The 20,543-nt window shown below is 37.0% G+C and overlaps 1 protein-coding gene across 1 annotated transcript in view; it reads left to right on the forward strand.

Moving 5' to 3' along the window:
- CAPRIN1 (cell cycle associated protein 1) overlaps positions 1 to 20,543 on the forward strand; it is a 63,968-nt gene that overhangs the window by 29,297 nt on the left and 14,128 nt on the right. Inside the window, exons 2-8 of the mRNA XM_019473951.1 lie at positions 8,606 to 8,668; positions 10,583 to 10,669; positions 13,136 to 13,374; positions 13,487 to 13,569; positions 15,560 to 15,697; positions 17,098 to 17,150; positions 17,237 to 17,323. Coding sequence (XP_019329496.1) covers positions 8,606 to 8,668; positions 10,583 to 10,669; positions 13,136 to 13,374; positions 13,487 to 13,569; positions 15,560 to 15,697; positions 17,098 to 17,150; positions 17,237 to 17,323 — 750 coding nt within the window. The remainder of the gene's footprint in view (positions 1 to 8,605; positions 8,669 to 10,582; positions 10,670 to 13,135; positions 13,375 to 13,486; positions 13,570 to 15,559; positions 15,698 to 17,097; positions 17,151 to 17,236; positions 17,324 to 20,543) is intronic.

Genomic DNA, 20,543 nt, shown 5'->3' on the forward strand with positions numbered 1-20,543 from the left:
GGGAGGCGGGAGCTAACATGGCGGCGGCTGAGGCAGCCTCAGCCTTTCCGACGGAACTGCATTGTGCGAGCAGCCTGCACAAAGCCGGGGGCCGCCGGCCACCCCACCCAGGGATTTTTCACCTCTCGTTTTTCATCGCCTTAAGCTCACCCCTTTGGGAGTCTTAGGTCAGCTGGAAGTGGCCTTTAAGGAGTTATTTTTAGAAATAGCAGCTACTAAATCCGTGGTCCTTGGACGGTTCGAGTTGTGACAGAAGAGAAAAAAGGGTGTCGCGGTTATTTACGGTTTATGTGACACCCTCTCAGTGCTCAGTGTTGCTAGACTAAATGAGCCTCAGAGGGCTTGCTAACCTACAGAGCGTGAGGTGTCCGTCAGAAAAATACTAACATAGGTGTAGCCTACAGACTTGCTTCAAAACACTGTGTTACTAAGCTAAAATTAGGGAATACTAGAAATTAATTTTATGTCTGCGTTGAAGCTCTAAATCTGTTTTTGCTCTTAGAAGTAAATAAGCACAATTTTTTTTTAACTAGCACTTTAGATTGTAGTAGTCTAGATTAGTATTGTATATTTGCAGAAGGTGGAAATACTAGCAGTGAATTAGTCTGTACAGGTGAGTTGCAAGTGAAACAAGCTGTGCTTTACCTATAAACATGTGCAAAGTGTAGTTTCCCACTTAAAAAAATGGGTGTTGGATTTTCCCGATTTTTAAAAAAGAAACAGCAAAAAGCAGCAAGCCAGGGGCTTTTAGATAAGTTTTAGAATCGGAGGGTCTTTTCTTGATCCTTGTCTGAATACTGTCATGTATAGATAGGACAAAATGTCTGTCTTAAACTTGCCATTAATACATATGAATGTGTGTGCACACAAGAACATCGGTCCTCAACTCGAGAAAGAATGCAGATCTTTCTGTACGTCTCTAGTTGTTTGAATAAAATAAAATGGTTTGAAATGATTGTTGTATCTAACATACACAAAAACCCTCTAAAAATATTTTTCTATGATGTTCAAAATGTGTATTTTAAAAACTAAAATTAGCAGGAGAACATTCTCCTGATCTATTCTGTACTTTGAAGTGATAAAGAGGAGAAGCACACTTTTAGTGGTATGTGGGTCAGCTTTCCTTTCTAGTAGCGTTTTTAAATAAAAACTTTTTAAATAATTTACACCTAATTTACATTTGGCTTAGCCATTCCATTCTATTTGAATGGACTTTTGGTCAACTTTCATAGTATCTTAAGTTAGAAGGATGTGTGGGAGGCTATTATTCTGGCAGAAGAGAGTGAAAATTGGTGATGCTGGTCTCATGAAGGCCCTAGTGGTTTGGTTTTGGGGTTTTTTTGTTTATCTGTGGCTGCTGTCGGTACGACACCATAGTTCTAAAAAGTTGCAAGTGAATACAGGGGATGAAGTGCCTTTTTTTCTGGAAATGGCTTCTGTTGAAAGATCTTCCATTACAATCACTTACAGCATCTCTTTTTGGGGTACTCGGTGCTAGGCAGTGTGGGCTTAAAAAAGAAAAGGCAACGACTGGGTCTTGAAAAAGAAAAGCTAGGTGTGCTCTCACACCAATGAATTAAAAGTTGAAAGATTTCTGTAAGTCTTAATGGGCTGAAGAAGTTCTGAAACTTACTGAAGTAGGACTCTCATGTAATAAACACTATAAAAGCCATGAGATACCGTTTTTGGTGTATTAAAGCAGAATTATTAATTTTCAGGCTTGAGCCTCTCCTTGGTGGGGGAGTCAACAGTTTAGTTAATCAACGTTCTTTAATAAAGAGAACGTTGTGTGCTTAGGGTCCTGAAAACAAAGCTTATTGTACACGTGGGTATCAGTATTTTTACTTTATTACTTGCTAAGTTTACTCAAGTACACAAATTCATTGATTTTCCTTTATTTTGAATCTTTTGATGACTATTTTTTTAACCATCCAGAAAGTAAAATCATACTGGATGCTGCACAGACAGGAGCGGGTGAAAAATCCAGTAAATCTCACTGAAAACTTCTGCTTAGTTGAACATTTAATCCTTTCTTTGTCAGCAGCTGATAGTGAAGTCCAGTAGAGATGATTTTGAGTTTTGTATTTGAGAACGAATACAAGAATTTACTTGACTTAGACACATGCTTTTGAAGGATGAAAAATAATTCCTCTGTAAGAGGTACCATCTTAGGTTTTAAATGGTATGTGCAGCTTTTAGTTGAGGAAAGGTCACTCTTTATGAAGAAATCAGAAATTTTGAAGTAAGTTATTTAGTGTCATGTTTCCTTCTAAACTCTGAGGGTAAAATGATGTGACCATCAAAATACAGTACACAATTTCAAATCATAGTATTTCTAACTTAGTTCAATACTATTTTGACTTTCTGTATAAAGTAGAAACACTAGATTATTCATTATGCTTTCATTTTCTCTTCCTAAGAGTGACCTCATTATTTGAAAGTATTGCTTGTGTTAAAAGGGACTAGGATAAATTGAGCTGCTTTTCATAAATGTATGTGAAAACATGGACTGAAAATGTCTGTTCTCCACCTCTTTATATTTGGAAATGATAGGAATGCTATCCTGTTTTCTTCCTCTGTTCTTAGATGACTAGATATTTGTGTGTGCATGGGAGGGGGCAATTGAAGGTTATTTTCTACACAAGACCTTCAGACGTGCAACTTGAATATATGTTGACAAGCTTAGTTAATTTAAAAGTTGCATGAACTCCTCTAGGTTTTTGTTAGGTGTCTGACGTTAGAATCCTACTAGCTTTCTATGTTCCCTAGGAGAAAATACTTCAGTAGGACCTGCATTTTCTTCTCCCTGCCCCTTCTGCTTTTTGTTTTTTAGAGGGAAAAACCTTTCCAAATTAAGCTGATTCAATGTAGATCAAACTCATGTCTTGATACAATGATGACTGAAAACAGCGAAGTTATTTTTGCTTTCAACTTGTGTAATATAGCATGAGCTGTGTAAAAACAGTTTTTAAACCCAAATGTTCTGTAAGAGGGACAAAATCTCTTATTTGCTAACACATGGTTTAAGGTATGGGCAGGTGATCACAAAGATTATTCTTGGACAACTGTAAATATAAAGTAAGCATGTTAGCTTAAACTACTTGACATGACTTGAGCTTGGTGTATACAGTTAAAAAGATGGCACATTTTAGCTGTAGGTGGTAACTTAAGATGTCGTTGCTTTATCAGCCTGTCTCGTGAGTTTCTGAATGAGTGTAATCCTGACTGGGTTGAAAAATGAGTATTTAAAAAAGTGCCTCTGTCAGTATTACACAAAAATTTTCACTGGAACAGTAGATGGATATTTCAAGTTAATCTGACTTGGTTGAATAAAATGTTGGATTTCCTCTAGGAAGCGGTTACGAACCTATAGTGAGAGCTGAGATCAGTTTTCTATTCTGGTAGGTGCAGCTAATGATAGCAAGGAAGTGCCATGCTTCAAGTTGTCCATCAGTAGCAGCACTCTTAAGTGCTTTTGCACCATTATTTGGGCCACTTGGATATTCAAGACTTGTGTTGCTCCAGAAGCTCTCCTTGTGAAGCTTGGTCTCAAATTTATCTTTGGAGATTAAACATGATTTTGAAACCAAGAAATTGTAAAATTTGTTTGAAACTGTGTATTGAAAACCCAAATCTTTCTTTGAAACCTCTTTTGATAGCAGTTTTGAATAACCAAACTTCATCTCTTAAAACACCAGCAGGTTTATCTGTGAATTTACTTGGTGTTTGGTAGTTTCTGGTTTCAGCTTGCTCTGTTTTGTTTTTTGTAGCATAGGGATTATTTCTCATAGCAAATTCCGTTAACTAGATACATGATAAGTCCTACAAGCTGTGAAAGATCTTCTTGTTTAAATTTTTCGAATGCTGCTTTGATGTTTTGTTGATGCTTTTCCTTTTCTCTCAGAAGAAAAAGATACACAGAATGTGTTGGGAGAGCCCAGTTTGTGTTCTAGAACCCAATTTGTGTTCTAGAATTCACTTGCTGTTGTAAAAGTAACTAATTTTGAACACAAATGATGCGTAGAACAAAATCGAGGTCTCTTGCAGTGTAGTCAACTTACCAGTAAATTCATAGTGTTTCTATAGGAAATACTGTATGGCGATTTGGAAAGATAACGTATATATGCAGCCACCAAAACTTCCAGGAATTTCACTCATCTGTGCCTTAACTTAGTTCAGGTTACTGAAGAAGCAATTTTTTTCTCTCTAGTCAACTCATCTGAGTTTAAAAGGTTCACATTTCAAAGGTTGCACGTATCCATCAGTTCTGCATTTCTTTGGCAAGGAGTGGGTCCCGCTCCTAGCCATTCTTGTCTCTCTCTCTATGGCTGTACGTGTTTGGTTGGATCAGGCTCCTGACCCACCTGTCAGTCTGGCCATACGGCTGTCCTTGTCGGCATGTGGCAAGGGTCAAGAATGTGTGGTGAGCAGCAGAATACTCCTTTTGTGATCAGTGTCCTCTGGGGTAACCTGATCATGAGACTGCAGTCTCAGAATTGGTATGTCTTTCTCACTTGCTTAAAAACTAATGCAGATACTTTTTTCTAAACCATCAAACTTACCAGACTTTTGGGGAAAAAAACATAAGAATATTTACCACTGTTACTTCAACAATTAATTCAGTTTAAACAGAAGACCTGTGAGTGTTTTGTGTTCTGGAGTATTGATGTTAATGCTTCATTACATCTTGGTTACAACTCAGGACTGAAACAGCTTCTTGGGACTTCTGTTAGGTGTGTGTATATAATAGGAAGAGTACCCAGATAGTGAATGTGAGGACTGGGGGGGGTTTTGAGATGTTTTGAACTTCCATGTCTCATTCCTGATACAGTTTAAGTGTTTTAGCTTTTTGATTTTTTTTCTGCCTATTTTCCTGAGGAAATGGGAAGACTGATTTTTGGTTTTTGGTTTTTTTAAGTCATTTCTGGGCAGTCTTTGCTGACAAGATAGACTGATGAATGAGTGTGGAGATGATGGTGGAGGGGGCAAATAAATTACAATGTACAAATGTAAAACAAGTTAATAAACTTCTGTTGCATAGCTTGGCTTTTCTTTTGCTTCAGTGGGAAATGTATAAAGCAGCTATTTTAAATTTTGGATTATTTTAATTGCTTAATGCTGTTTAAAAAAATGCATGCAGTTTTTTGAGATATTTCAGAAAACAGACTTGCAGTAGTCCCCTCCATCTTTTCTTTGCTTGTGGTGAAGTGTGCATGACAAAATGTTTACTTCAGCTGGTTGGAGAGGTTACCTTCTCCCCTTCCACCTTGCAGCTTGTCATACACACTTCTGCCGCTTTAACTGGTATAAACCTTACCGTTGAAATTATCTGGTTAAATATAGTGCCTCCCTCCTGCTCCTGGCCCCCTTTTTTAAGGGTTATTTTTAATCAGATCATTCCAGTGATCCAGTTTATAGCATAGCACTGTAAATGACTGTAACAGCGCAGCTGAGTGGTCAGGCGTTTTTAAAACCAGTATTGTTTTTGAAGCTAATGTCATGTAACTGCATTTTTTTTTCACTTTAGGATAACATTTTTGAGGCAATTCAGATAAGGTAATGAGAACTTGAGTGTGAGGGGAAGGTATCTGTTACTGTAATAAAGTAACTCAATTTTGGATTCCTATTAAAATAAAATCTAGGGCATACTTAAGCAATGAACACCATCACCTTCCCCCTGTGCCCCCCAGTTTCCTATATGTAGTGCTTTTGTCCTTGGGAACTCCAAAATACTTCAGGTATCTCAGTGGAAAAAGCAAGCCACCGCACTTCAGCTCTATCTGCAGAACTGGGGTCTGCTGACTCATGAGCTGTTTAATAGACAATTTATGTGCTCGCTTTGCCACTTGATTTTTTTTTTTTTTTTCCCCTGCTGGTTTAGCTTTTATGCTTCAAGATGTAGATCCATGATGAGTGAGGATGAAGTTGTGTAAGGGGGGGGTAAAATTAAGAAAACCTTTACTTCTTGCAGACACTGCAGTAGGTTGCCAAGCACGAATTTTACTGCAGTTATTTTACAGCACTAATGCTGCTCTTAGATTGCTGTTAGTTGACAGTACAGATTAAAAAGAAAGCATTTTGCTTCCTTAATATTTTTGTCTAATGCAGCATTTGGATTTTACAGGGTCTTTGGGATGATAGAAGAATGCTTACTTAGCATTTGAAATCTTTGTGATAACACGTAACTAAACACACATTTGCTTGTCCTCTGCATTGCAGCTGAAAGGGCTTTCCCTTTTGCTTTTACCTTTCTGATACGGATGTTTTTAAGGAAGAAAAAGTGAAGAGAAGTAACTTCTCATGGTTAGAAATAGACATATTACCCTTTTGTTTTTTAGTTGATACATTACTGAATGAAAATGAACAAAGCATTTGCATTAGACCTCAAGAATATTTGACCATTTAAGAAAAACTTATGCGCTGTTTGAATATGTTATTGCAATATGCTTAATCTGAAGATACCAACTATGCTGAAGTAAGGCTGCATGGAAAAACTGTGCAGAAACAATTGTAGTTATTTAGGGTATTTTTATCTCTTCCCTCCCTTATGCCCTTAACCACAAAAATGGATTATGTGAGTGTTTTGCAGCATAATTTTGCAATACGTGTTTTCTTCAACAAAGTTGATCTAAGTAGTGTTCTCCTAGAATTTGATGTTCTATCCTGTTTGTCTTACTGTTGCTGTTTATGGGTTTGTGTTGGAAACTGGATCACAGAAATTGTTGGGGGTTTTTTTATGCATTTTTGTAGACACTTTGAACTGGCTCATATTAGCAGTCTATTAACTGTACAGCCTCACAAACAATTGCATCAGTGTGACCAAGGGAGTTGTAATCTGCAGCATGGGAGTAAGTGGCTCAAGCAAGCAGGAGCTTTTAAAAATTTCTTTGTCTGCAAAGCCAGTTCGTTGTAGGATTTAAGCTACCTTAAGCAGCGGAGGCTTCAGTTAACTTGGTTGGCTTTGCACTGGGGCATTGCAGTGTTTAAGCTCTGTACCCTCCCTTTTTGACCTCACAGCTCGGCTGCTATCTCTAAATCATGAAAACTACTTTTGTGATTGTCCAACCATGTCATCATCTATTCTAAAATGAGTATGTATAAGAGTAAAATGGCCTTATTTCCTGTTGTGGTAGATTTCCAATATGCCAAATGCTCTTCAGGTGTATTTTTTTGATATATTACCAACTGTGGCTGCTGCATTTGACAACTATTACTCTGCTAGTGTCTGTCCCCAGCATGAAATTCCCAGTAATGTTTTCTGGAGCTCAGGAAGATACTACTTTGACTTTGCGTAGGCTGTTACTGGCTCTGATGCACTGAAAGATGAAGTAGTTAAGTGTTAAATCTAACCTGTAGGATTTCCAAAGAAATAAACTCTTGGTGCTAGGTGACGTCAAAAGGACCAAGTCTCATAAGGACGGTTACGTGTTTCAGTAAGTGATGCTGGGCATCAAATACTTTGTAAGAGGAGCTTTCTTGTTAAACTGTTTCACAGACTTTGATCTTTCCAGAAGGTCTGAGATTGAGCATAGAAGTTGAATTAGCTAGAAAAACACTGGTAAAATATTTTAACTGAAATGTCCTGAAACAAAAACAATAAAAACCAAAGACCACCACCAACAAAAAAACCTGTCACTCTTTGGCATGTATAAACTCTGAAACAGTGATTGCGTCAGGGTTTTAATTATTTTATATTCAAAATGAAGTGTTTCTGCTGGCTTTCCTTTTCATGTTGCTGTTATGCTAGATGGGGAAGCTAATTGTTAAGGATTCATTTTATGCCTTTCTTTTAATAGGGCCAAGGCAAATTTCATAAAAAATACAAGCTGGTTAGTTATGTTATTCTTAGAGACTTTGCTTCCTTTCTAAGAACCTTTATACTTAACCTGTAGGTTCTTTGTCACTTCCGGCGTGCATAAGTTTTTTACCTGCTTTTGCCTAGTGTCAGTGTTTTGCATGGTGTTATATTTAAGCAGATTAGAGAACTGATCCTGCTGAAAATTAACCTAATGTTTCCTTTTTCAGTTTCTCCCCATGAAAAAGAAATCTTAATGCTCTTGAACAAAAACATTTTAGAGCTATTAATATGAATTGTGTTGGTGGACGTTCTTACACAAAGGATTAGAAACTCTTTTAAATTCTTTAAAACTATCTTAACTGATGCAAGTACAAAGAATTACAGTTCTGAATCTTAATAGCATTGGCAGTGGTTTTTTGCAGTCATGTTTTTGGAATTGTAGTGATAACAGTGGTAATAAGCTCTGACTCAACTGAGTTCAGCTCTGTGTTTCGACTGAAGGAAATGTGCATTGAGTGCTCTTCCCATTAGGAGGAATGTGTACTTCCTCGAAATTAAGACTAGTCATGAAGATGTATTGTGATAGCCAAATAACGTTAAAATATTTGTCTCTTGGAAGTATTTACATTTTTTTAACCAGGAAGACAAGTTTTCTCAGGTACTATTTCTACATGACAGTTGCATGCTTGTGTAATGTGTTACAGTCTGTGTTTACTGTAATACTACAGTACCTAATTTTGTTGGCCCAAGTAGAAAAAAGCAGTAACCTGATTTTGGCTCCTCATAGCATTTTTTCTTTCTTTTCAGAGCAAACTTGATGATTACCAGGAACGAATGAACAAGGGAGAACGTCTGAATCAAGATCAACTGGTAAAGAGAAAAAAAAATACTAACCAGATCTCTATTAAATTGTTTTGTGATCTTTGTGGGGAAGGAAGGGATGAATTTCACTTCCCCTTTCCCCTTGTTAAAAGCTAGATTTTTCTGAGCTCTGACTTGGCCTCAGTTTTTTTTTATTTCTTAAAACATCTCAATTTTTCTGTTAATCAGAAATTTAAAAAATAGGTAGAGGAATGTGTTGTAATGTAATGCTTTATGCTTGTTGAGGTTAGGTTGTGAATAAACTGTGGTGAAAATTGACATATGTTATAACGTAGGACTGTTGGAAGAGCTAAATGATACCTTTGAGGTTCCCTGGACATCATCCTCTTCTTCGCAGGAAATGTGCCCAGGGAGAACTTAAGGAGCTTAGTGACTTGGTGGTAGCTTGTAAATGTTGTGCAGTCTAGTTAGAGATGTAGCTTAGACCAAGTTCTGAAGGGCTCTCAAAAAAAGCTATGTCCACGGGTATATCACAGCTATCAGTGCAGCAGATGTGATGCTCTAGATAAGCTGGACTTACTGGAGGTATGCTGATCCTCTCCTTGTTGAGGCTGGTTCTTAAAAAAGGTGGTTGTAGAGCTTGACTCAACAGCAGTTTTCCAGTTGTAATAAATATAAAGCAAGTATCAAATGAAATTCAGTTGGATGATACAAACATGCATATTGATACTTAAAGAGCTTACCAGATGCTCAGTAATCAACAATATTTTGTTGATGATTTTTAACATTGAAAAGAGTGAAGGGAAAAAAATGTACCCTGCAACTATTACAGCTGTTCACAATTACAAGAATTAGCTGCTTCCCTTGATCCATGTGATCTTTTCATCTGTCTAGGCTTTGCTTTGGTTCTTCTGTGCTAACTGAAATATCAGTGATCTGTATATTTTTATTCTTTAATGGCATATTGTGAAAATAAACCATGAGAAGTTTTCTGTTTGAGCAGGGAAGGGAACTGAAATTTCATATTGAGGAGGGAAGCTCGTGATTAAGTTTTATGAAGACCACAGCCTGACTACCACACTTCATAAAGATAAAATCTTTTTTGGTTGGAGAAATGCTGAAAGTATTTTTTATTTTCCCTTATGTCTTCTGCTTCTACAAATCAGCTAAGAATGATGAATTTTGTAAATCCACCTAATGTATATGTGTAATATGTAATACCTGTATATGTGTAAATTTCTTAGCTGTATTACAGGTGGAAATCCTTAAATACAGTTCATGTTCCTTGCTTTTCAAAGAAAGTAGGACCTTACCTTTTCTTTGGCTCAATTGTTCTTACCAAGAACATAGCCATTATTAATTTTGTCACGGCAGGAGTGTAAATGTCACAGCGGGTTTTTTTTTTCCTGTTTGATCCACTAATTTCTCAGTACTGCAAGAGGTGGGTTAAGGAGTTTGGATTGCTTTGGTGCAAATCAGAATATTAGATTTAAGAAAATAGCAAATAATAAAGATTTCTGGAGAAGGGAACATTATGCTCTGTATAGCGTTTTGATTTTGGCTCTGACTCAAGGTAACAATGCATTAATTCTCGAATCTTTATCTCTTGAGCAGTTTTGAGTTGCCAGATTACTCTTCTCCCCCATTCCCCTGCCTGCCAGTTAGTTTTTGTCAGAAACTGGCTAAAGCCAAACACTAAACTAGTATGTCATGCATGTGAGCATATATATGCATATGCTTTAGCATATTTATCTAAGAAACTAGAGTTCCTAAAGACATACGCAAGTCTTTTCAATATTTTTGCCAGTGAAAATCAAAATTTGACTTAACATTGTTGCAGTCCCATTCAGGGATGCTGTGTCTCACTTAGGAACTAAAAATGTGGGAATTTGTTTGTTGGAAGTATGTATTTTGTTCTATTGGTGATGGTTTATTTATGTGTTTTCTTTTTCTTTTTTTAAGGATGCGGTGTCAAAATACCAGGAAGTGACAAATAATCTGGAATTTGCTAAAGAACTGCAGAGGAGTTTTATGGCTCTGAGCCAAGACGTAAGTAAAGAGCAAGTGGTGCCATGTAGGCTATCAGCTGCAATACCAGACACTTAGGCTTTAAACTCTTTCACTAATACTAGATACAGTAGTCGCCTCTATTTACAGAGATGAAATGCTCGTGATTTCTTGTATGTTTGGCTGTTTTCTTTTACTCTGTGTATTAGTTTGTGTCAGGTTTTCTGAAGGCTGTTCCTAAAAGATTTTTCTGATGGACTACATAAATGTATGGGAACGAAAAGAATATAATGTTCTGACAAAACGTAACTGTTGAAAACAGTGGGATTGCAAAAGAGGCCTGTCATGCAACGTTATAGACAGCCACTTACTGCCAATACTAACATTTTCTCAAAACAGAGATTTCACAGGCGTGCTTCTCTCTTTGGCAAGTGGCTGAGGGGTTTCGTGTCTTTATATTACCATAGGATATCAAGTCTCAGCAACTGAAAGCATTGCAGTTCCTTTTTCAAGATTCTTGCTGTCTTGTTAATTGCAAATACAGTCTGAAACTGCAGTGTGGGACAAGGTTAATACTATTTTCATAAAGGATAAGTTAACTGAATACTAGTAAAACAGGTAATCTTTTGTGTTGGTGTTTTATCAAGAATGTAAAATAACAGTGTAATCAAGAATAAGTTCTAAAACTCTAATAGACAATTCCAGTTATATGAACAGCTTTGCTTTATTTCTTTGTGCCAAGAACTGCAAACAAAAAGACACACTTTAGAGCTCTGCAATATCATTGCAAGGAAGAATTAGTTCTGGGGCAAGCTGAAAGCGTAACTCATTCTACAGGACTGGAAGATTCTAAATGCGGTAATACAGTTAGAGTTAATGAGTTACAGAAAGAGCAGCAACATTGGTAGAATTGATTGTGTAGGCGATGTTAGTGCAGCAGACTGGTCTAACGAGTGTATTTAGTTTGTGAACAGACTGTGATAATTTGAAGGGCATCAGCATCCTCACATTACAAACTGCTTTCTATGTTTGATGTAGTTGTAAACTTATAGGCCTCTAAGCCAAGCCGTTTCGTTTCTTTTATTGCATCAGGGTTCCATGTATGTTTACAGAACGTTAGTAATGAAGAACTTTCTTCTTCTGACAAGTTTGTCCTGAAATAGTTCCCTGGTCAGCTAACTGCTAAAAGAAGCAAGTGAATCTGGGAGTAATAAATTGGCGCTCTGCTTTCAAATTTGGTTGCAATTTTTCCTGATTAGAGTTAGTTCTCATACAGTTGATTTTAAGAGATGTCTTTGATTTTTAGAAAAGAAATTTAGATGCTTCAGAGGGAGAAAGCTATTGTCACGACTTACATTTTTTGAAAAAGAAGATTAAAGCCTTGTATAGTTACAAAGCAAGCAAGCTGAATTTTGGATGCTAGATGCTTGGATTAAGAATAAGAATGGAAGAAACGTCCTGTAGGTTCAGATCAGTGATGCATTTAGACCAGTATTAGGACAGCAGTTGTAGAAGGTACTATGCAGAGTACAAGGCTGATGATTATCTGTCATCCATTCCCTTACGTCACCCGTGATCCTCAAACTGAGAATGTTAGAGAGTAGATGCATTCCCGTTCCCTTTAGTGTTTGTCTGTGGACCTTGTGTCCAAGAATTTGTTTAAATCTTTTTTGAGCTTGCTCATACTGTCTGTCTCCCCAGCCTTTCATGGCAAAACATTTCATGAGTTCCCTCCCGTGGTGTGTAAGAAACAAGATTACTTTTGTTTATCTGTTTTAAGCTGATCTCCTAGTAGTTTCAATGAATGCCTCCTACTATCACGGGATATGGTAAATAACCGCTCTGTTCATGTTATCTGCTGGCCTTTGTGGCCTTTATGAAAAATCTGGATCACCCTTACTCCTCCAAGTTGAAGAACCCAGACTTAGGCTCTGCTCATAATCATTTGAGTTGCCCTTCTCTGTACCTTTTCTAATTGCTGTAAGTCCTCCTTGAGTTATGGAAGGTAGAAGTTGTAAATAGCCACAATGTTTGTTTAAAAGATACTCAATTTTGTACATTTTTGCCACATTCATCTAAATGAAAATCACTTAGTGTTTACAGAATGTTTGATAACGGAAGCAGATAATAGCAAGCTGGGCTTGTTTGAAGTAACACATTCGTGTCTGAAGCTTTAGATGTGGTAACTGCAGTTACTTGACTGAACTGCTTGTAAGTCATGAAGTACAGACTTCAAGTAAGAATGTGATCAAGATCCAATATGATCCAAAGTTTGTGGCATTGATTTTAAAGTTTGTCTTAATTTGTAGAGTTTTGATTCTGCTTAAAAGATACTATTCAAATTTCACAGGTTATTCTTCTGTAATGTTAAATTGATAAGTGGCAGTTCAACACCAACATCCATCTCTACTTACCAATAAAAGACATTTCAGATTTTTTCCCCCCCCCCCAAAAAAAAATTCACTACAGAATCCAAGATTAAGCAATTTAAAATTTCATTTTAAACAGATCCAGAAAACAATAAAAAAGACAGCTCGCAGGGAGCAACTGATGCGAGAAGAAGCTGAGCAGAAGCGTTTAAAGACCGTACTAGAGCTACAGTTTATTTTGGACAAGTTGGGTGATGATGAAGTGCGCAACGACTTGAAACAAGGATCAAATGGAGTACCAGTACTGACAGAGGAGGAACTGACAATGCTGGATGAGTTTTACAAGCTAGTTTACCCTGAACGAGACATGAACATGAGGTAGGCCTACAGTAAAGTACTTTTCTTTATAATTGTAGGTCAATTAACAATATATTTGTACTGTGGTAATTTAAAGACTTGGAAGAAATTAACTCTTACTATTTTTTTTAAGGTTGAATGAGCAGTATGAGCAAGCATCTGTTCACCTGTGGGACTTACTGGAAGGGAAGGAAAAAACAGTTTGTGGAACAACCTGTAAGTATAGTCTCTGTATTAAGAGATAGTGCACTGAATTTGGGCTTGAACTAAAATACAGTGTCTGATATGAGAGACCTTTGGCAGTTAATTATCTTTCTGAGTTTTTAGAGTAGCTACTTTTTTTCCAGACCTTAGCTGGACTGTAACAGAGTAACATACTGAAGTGTGAGCTTACTGTGTGGTGTGGTGTTTTTTTTTTGGGTTTTTTTTTTTTTTTACTGATGCAGCATTACTCGGTATTTAAGCTTAGTCCGTTCCTGCTATTTCAGCAGTATTCTGCTGCTGGTGGTGCTTAGTAGCAATTCTTTGTTTTCTGGAAATGTGTGTGTGAACAAGGAGCTTTGTCAATAATATGACCTAATACATAAACTGGCATGGCCTTATTTAGTATGATGTTCTGCTCCCCCTTGTCTCCTGCAGAAAGCATTCTGGTTTTGCCCTGTTTTGATTGATGAACTCTGTAAATCGGGGTGTGATCATGCAGATGGACTGCTTTCTTGCAGAAATGTAAATTTTCACAAATACATACCTTCTAACACTAGACCTTAAGAAAATGACTCTGCTAGGCAGTTGTCTGTTTCGTGTATCATGGGGAATTTTTGAAGTCTCTTAATTGGAAATCAATAGGAAAGTTTTAGGGAATAGTATCCTTTTTTGTAGGTAAAATGGCTAACACCTTTCCTCCTTTAAAAAAAAAAATTCAATTATCTTTATTATATTAGAGTAATACTGAGCTGTTGAAAGAGTTTTTTGTGTTCTATTCATAGAAAGTGAAATTATAGTTTTGCAATTGTTATGTAACCTGCTTTATTGAGGAATGATACACAGGAGATTGTAAGATACTCTGGCCTTAATGGTAATAAGATTTTCCTTGTTTGTGGCAGAATAGGAAACTTGAAATTGTTTATATTGTGAGGAGGTACCAGGTTAGTATTTTTTTAATTAATATTTGTTCTGCAAGAACTCAAGTCTGAAATGGTTGTGATGTTAGATCTTTGTGAGAGCCCAAAGATATGTACCACAGTTTTTTTTTGAAGAGGTGGAGGAAGGAGAAGGTATGGGGCTAGTTTTCAGGAGGGAGCTGATGTATGCTCCTTGGAGACCTAGTCGTTCTCATACTGGATGAAGTCGGGCTGGGTATTGTATCTGGATCTCAAGATGAGCTTTTAGTGATGTCATTGGCAGCCATTGCTAGTTTGCTTTGTCTTATAATAGGGATGAATGTTAATGTATTTCTGTGTTCTTCTCTGTGTATGTATTGATTCATACAGCGATCATCACTTGCCAGGCGTGCATTGAGAATGTTCCATTTTGAGTCTGTTTTGTTTTCTGTTGGCCTAGACAGTCAGTAATGCTGCCTTGCCAATGTGGCTGATTTGTTTTGGGTTAAGACACCACAGCATTTATCTGAGGCACTGAGTGCAAGCTTGTGCTTGTTTTGCTTACAAAGGCTGTTCTGAGCCACTTCACCTCAGGGGAAGAACCTTCATGAAGGTGGTACCTGTGGAAATTTATACTGGCAGTTGTTTATTAAGGAATTGACTTACAGTGAGGTTTTTTTTTTAATTAGGAAATTACAAATAAAATCAGCTACAGTTGGAACTTCAGTGAGTTCCTGAAACTTTCCAAACTGAAAACTAAGCAACCAGAGATTTTTGAAATAGCAGGAATTAAAGTACAGTAATTAAATTAATAAACTTTACCTCACTTTGAAGTGTTTCACAAATCTTCTGAAGAGTATTACATGCTCTTAAGATTCTCCTTGCCCTTCAGATTTTTCTGAATGGAAGTTGATTATTCATTGATTTATTTAATATGACTAGTAAGACAGAAGTAATTCTGTAACAGTATTGTCCGTGGACTAGCTTGGGGCAGCAACATCTTCCCAGCAAAAGGGTAATAAAATTTATGTGGGATCTTCGGGAAGGAAGGAAAGGATGATTAGGATTGAGTTACTGTTAGTCTTTAACTTCTTCCATTTTCCTAGATAAAGCGCTAAAGGAGATCGTTGAACGTATTCTTCAAACTAGTTACTTTGATAGCACCCATAACCATCAGAACGGATTATGTGAGGAAGAAGAAGCAGCACCCGCACCTGCAGTAGAAGACACTGTAGCAGAAGCTGGTAAGAATATGAAGATCCGTTGTGACTAGCACATTCGTTTGTGTTGTACTGTCTTGTCTCTTTGGATTCATCAGGGTGATTAAACTGCAAATGCAGTTTTAAGCGCAAAAAGCACCTGTCTCTGAATTCTTCGAGTATACTAGTGTTTTGAATAGAAATGTCATTTCTTGATAATCAGGTATACCTCTAGCCAGGCAACGTGTATAGGGGCAGTCAACCGTTCATTCAGCCCTGCTCTGAGCCATGAGGAAAGAAAAGCAGAGCTGTGTTCCAGAAGACTTCTGTAAGGCTGACTCTTGCCAGCAACTTCTTTGGAGGGACCGTAATCCTTTCTAATGATCGCATTGTAAATGTCTTCCGTCATGTGCAAGGAAAGGCTTACTGTTCTAACTGTGGAGCGTCAGCTGAATGAAGGAACAAAGTCACTTAGTAGTACTTGTTTCTGAACACATCTTTCAGCATTTGTCTGTCCAATATGTCACTTGCTGAAATAAGAACCCAGGCTAACAATAAAATTATTTAGAAGCAGGTTTATGCAAATGCACATTATTGCAAACATCTCTTTCCTAGTTTGTTTTCCTGTAGAAATTATGATTTAAAAACAAAATTTTGTTTGTAGAGTTAAAATGATCAAAGATTAAAGTTCTGGTTGCTTGAGGCTTTTCCATTTTTCAGTGGTTCCCACCAGTTTAATCTTTTCTTAGAAGGGAAGAGTTTTTGAAGCAAAGGGTATGCTTACATACTAGAGAAGCTCAAGAATATGGTACCAAACTTGAAGAAAAAAATTCATGACCTTTTTTTCCCTTTTGAATATGTTGTGGAGAAAATTGACATTTGGGGTAGCTGAACATAACTCTTCATAGCAAGAATTTAATGGTTTTTTTCCTTTTAAATTCAAAACTCTGAGAATCTTTGTTATTGCTTAATTCTCTATTAATGTCTTTTTTTTATTTTCTTCATTCTGAGACACAAGTTCTTCTTTATCTACCTTGTAATATTAGGTTTGTTTCTGAACCCAGCGGATACTTAACTGTACAAGTCAGCAATATTGAGGCTTTAATTTCAGATCTAATCAAAATCCCATCCCCTTGAAGATGTCTGACAAGGCGACTCCTTCATTAATGTATAGCAAGCTTCTAATACTAGGTATTAATGTCACTCAGGAGTAAATGTGTCCATTCATTCTTACACCTAGCTGTACTTTCTGTGTAGTAATAGTCTGTAACACTTCTTTAAAGTAAATGGTTTTGATAAATGATGACTGCAAAAATGCGTCACACTTCTTCAAAATTCCACTTTTATTGGGGGAGATTTTTTTATCTAACTTTGTATTTTCTAGGTCTGTAACGTGATTTTTGGTTTGGGATTTTTTTCACGTAAATGGTATATTTTTCTTACAGAACCTGATCCAGCGGAAGAATTTACTGAACCAACTGAAGTTGAATCAACTGAGGTATTAGTCACTGGAAAGATTGTCATTTTGTATAGCTTTAATGCCACTTACTTTTACTTTCATACCCTTTCTTATTTTTATTTTAGTATGTAAACAGACAATTCATGGCAGAGACTCAGTTCAGCAGTAGTGAGAAGGAACAGGTAGATGAGTGGACAGTTGAAACGGTTGAGGTAAGATCTTGTGTACTGCAGGTAAAATTGCAATCCCTGTTTCCGCTGACTCTCAATTCATGATAGGTTCTAGTATTGCACCCCTTCTCCCCCAATATATATAAAAATACATATATTTAAGTAGGCTTGGACTCACTACTCATTCTTAAATTACATATTTAGCTCAGGAGTACCTAAAATAGAAACTACGCAGTCTGGCTAAGTTTGTGGAGAACTTGCTTTTGTTCAGTAGTGGCTTGCTTGGGAAAACGGAACTTAAAAGTCTTACGCTTAAAAAGACTTAAAAGATTTTTTTTTTTGAAGACTTTTTTTTTTTAAGAGAACTTTGCTGCAAATATAGAACTTAAGTTTATCTATGCAGCTGCTGACAACATGGCATAGTTGTGCATTTCATTAAGCTGTTCCATGGAGAGGGAGCGGAAAGTTAATATCTCAACTAATATCTACTCCAGATTGCATATGCACATAATTTGGTGTTAAAATATAGCTTGTATGTACATCTCTGCTTTCAAGAGCTATAGTTCTTCAAGTATTTAACTTGTTATTGCTTTGCAGTTGAGTGATTGTTCACTTGTGATGTTTGTGGTACATTGTTACTGAGTTCCATTCCCAGTTCAGTAGTTTAGGCTCTAGACTTAACTACATGTACAAGTCCATTTTATTATACTAGAATTTGTGTTCTTCACATACTGGAAAGGACAAGTCACATGGAGTCATTCGAGTGTTTGGTATGTTGGAACTTGGGTTTTATACATCTGTTAGGAACAGGTATAAGCAGCATCTTCCAGGTGCTGGAGACTTAATTTTTGATTCACCTTAGCCTTCTGCAGCAGCAAATTAGATGGTCAATTTTTTAGACTTTGTTCCTTGGTGCCTTCAGGCTCTTAAGTGTAGGAGTGGAGTAAGTGTTCATCATCTCTTCAAGTGGTGAAGAAGAGAGCAGCCGTTCTGATCTGATTATCTAATCTGCCCGATTTTACATTCAGTCTGGCTGAAATTCATATCTTACAGTGTTGAAGACCACTAAGAGATTTAATAATACTTAGGATGGGCGTGAGGCTTCTAGAACTAACTAGACAACTTTGCCAGGTATGTGAATGATTTTGGTAGTATCTTGTCATAGTATTCCATTGCCTTACTTAAAAAGCCCTAAAATATCACTGCTATTGAATGTGATTTAAGAAATCTCTTAAAAACAACAAAGAAACCGTCCAAAACACATTAAAGTCATGCTTGATTGGGGTATTCTTCAAGACACAGCATTTTAAAGTTAATGCTTGATTGGCTTCAGTCTATCTTGAATTATACCCAAATTACATTTGTGTTTCTACCAAGTGTCCAGAGTAGCTTAGAGGTTCAGTTCTCTGTAGTTAATATAAGTAGTATGGGTGAAGACATGAGAGTATAGGAAATGTTCTCATGATTGAAGCCTGTTGTGCTTCTGTCTGCTCTTGAACCGTAAGACTGTGTATTGCACAGTTGAAAACTCAGGTGCTTCCTCATGGGAGTAATAATAATATGCAGTAATTGCACTAGTATGGTAAAATAATTCAGGTTGTGGTTTTGTATCAGACTGATTCCAGAAACTCCTAATTTTCCGCATGTCTTCACTAGTCAGCTAAATCTGGATTATATTGGCTTTGTTTTCATGGAACAATACAAAGAATATATACTTCAGTTCTCCTTTCTGTCCCAATTTCTTGGACTGTGTACAAATGAGCAGTTTAGAAAAAAATTAGAAAAAAAGTTGAAGACTGCTTCATAATTAAGTACCTTATTTTCTCAGATTTAACACAAAAAGAGGAACTTGAGAATAACTGTCTTTGAAATTACTCTTCCTGTTCTTGCTGGCACCAAAATCCCATTCCTCACAGGAATGCAACTGAATTGTCCTTAGGGAAGATGATAAACATTGTATAGAGCCTTTGTGCTCTCCAGCTCAAGGTAGTTGTGGCATTAGTATAGTAACAGCTGTGAATGATAGCTGTTAATTTTGGAAGCTGATAGTATTCTGAAAGAGAACATTTATGCAGAAGACTTCCATCGTTGTTTGTGAAGAGGAAGGCTATCACAGACTCTTTTTCAGTAACCCTCAAGTAGATGTGGTACATTCACAGTTTCTGTGATATGGTGTGTTTATAGTTTGAGAATTGATGGTGTCTCACAGTGACGTTTCTGTATAGGCCTTCCATAAGTTTCAAACTGAAGAATTTGCTTGTGAATTCTCAAAGCGTATTTGCATTTGGATTATATGATGTTTTAATTTTGGTGAAGACGTCCTTTATTGGTGATAGTGGGGGTTTTGTTTGGGGAGGGGTTGTTGTTGTTGTTGTTGTTGTTTGGGGGGGGGGGTTGTTGGTGGTGGGTTTTTTGTTTGTTTGATTTTATTTTTTTTTTTTAACTGCTTGCTTTGTAATAAGTACCTGAATCTGCTTGTATACAAAGTTCTCTGCGTCTTAGGTTATGGAACTTTGGTTGGATGGATGTGTGTATATTTTGTGTAGAATTGGAAACTCAGTTCTGTGACTGCCAGAATACAGATTCATTCTGGTTGGTTTGTGGTCTCATTAAGCTTCTGGTTTTACCTCTCCTTCTTTCCTCCTTCTTTGCCCCCTGGCCTTCTCCTCTGATTGTGTCTGGGCAGCTCTGCCTACTGAGAAGGTCAAGGTGCAGGGTGTCAGGAGGCAGGATGTCAGAAGGTGAGCATGCAGTTTGATGAGTCAAATACTACTCTGCAAGGTGAGCGTGCAGTTTGATGAGTCAAATACTACTCTGCAGAGAGGTTCAGCTCTCTTAAAAGAAAAGTTTCACCTTGCTGCTGTGCCCCCAGGATGAATGGAGGTGTGTGGTCCTGTAATAAACTGATTTTTGAGTAATGACCCTTATATTTGAGTAGTCTGGGTACCTTTTTCATGCAGCAGACTGTTAGAAAGCTGTTGACTTTAGAACTACAGCCTGTCCATTGGCAACTTAATATGCAAAACTTGCAATTTTTTTAGTAGGCTCATCCTACTATGATTATAATAGGTCAAAGTACCTGGTAGTGATAAGAAGACTAAAGGAATAGGCCCCAAACAGTTCCTTTTGACATTAAAAAAGAGGTTTGAAAAAGACAATGTAAAATATTAAACACCATCTGAAGTTAGTACTGTACTATTTGTGAAAAAGGAAAACATTTGATAAAATTTTGTCCCTGTTCTGTGTTCTTGATTATTCCATC

The sequence above is a fragment of the Aptenodytes forsteri genome, unplaced genomic scaffold (assembly GCF_000699145.1).
Source record: "Aptenodytes forsteri isolate BGI_AS27 unplaced genomic scaffold, ASM69914v1 Scaffold252, whole genome shotgun sequence".
NCBI classification, from domain to species: Eukaryota; Metazoa; Chordata; class Aves; order Sphenisciformes; family Spheniscidae; genus Aptenodytes; species Aptenodytes forsteri.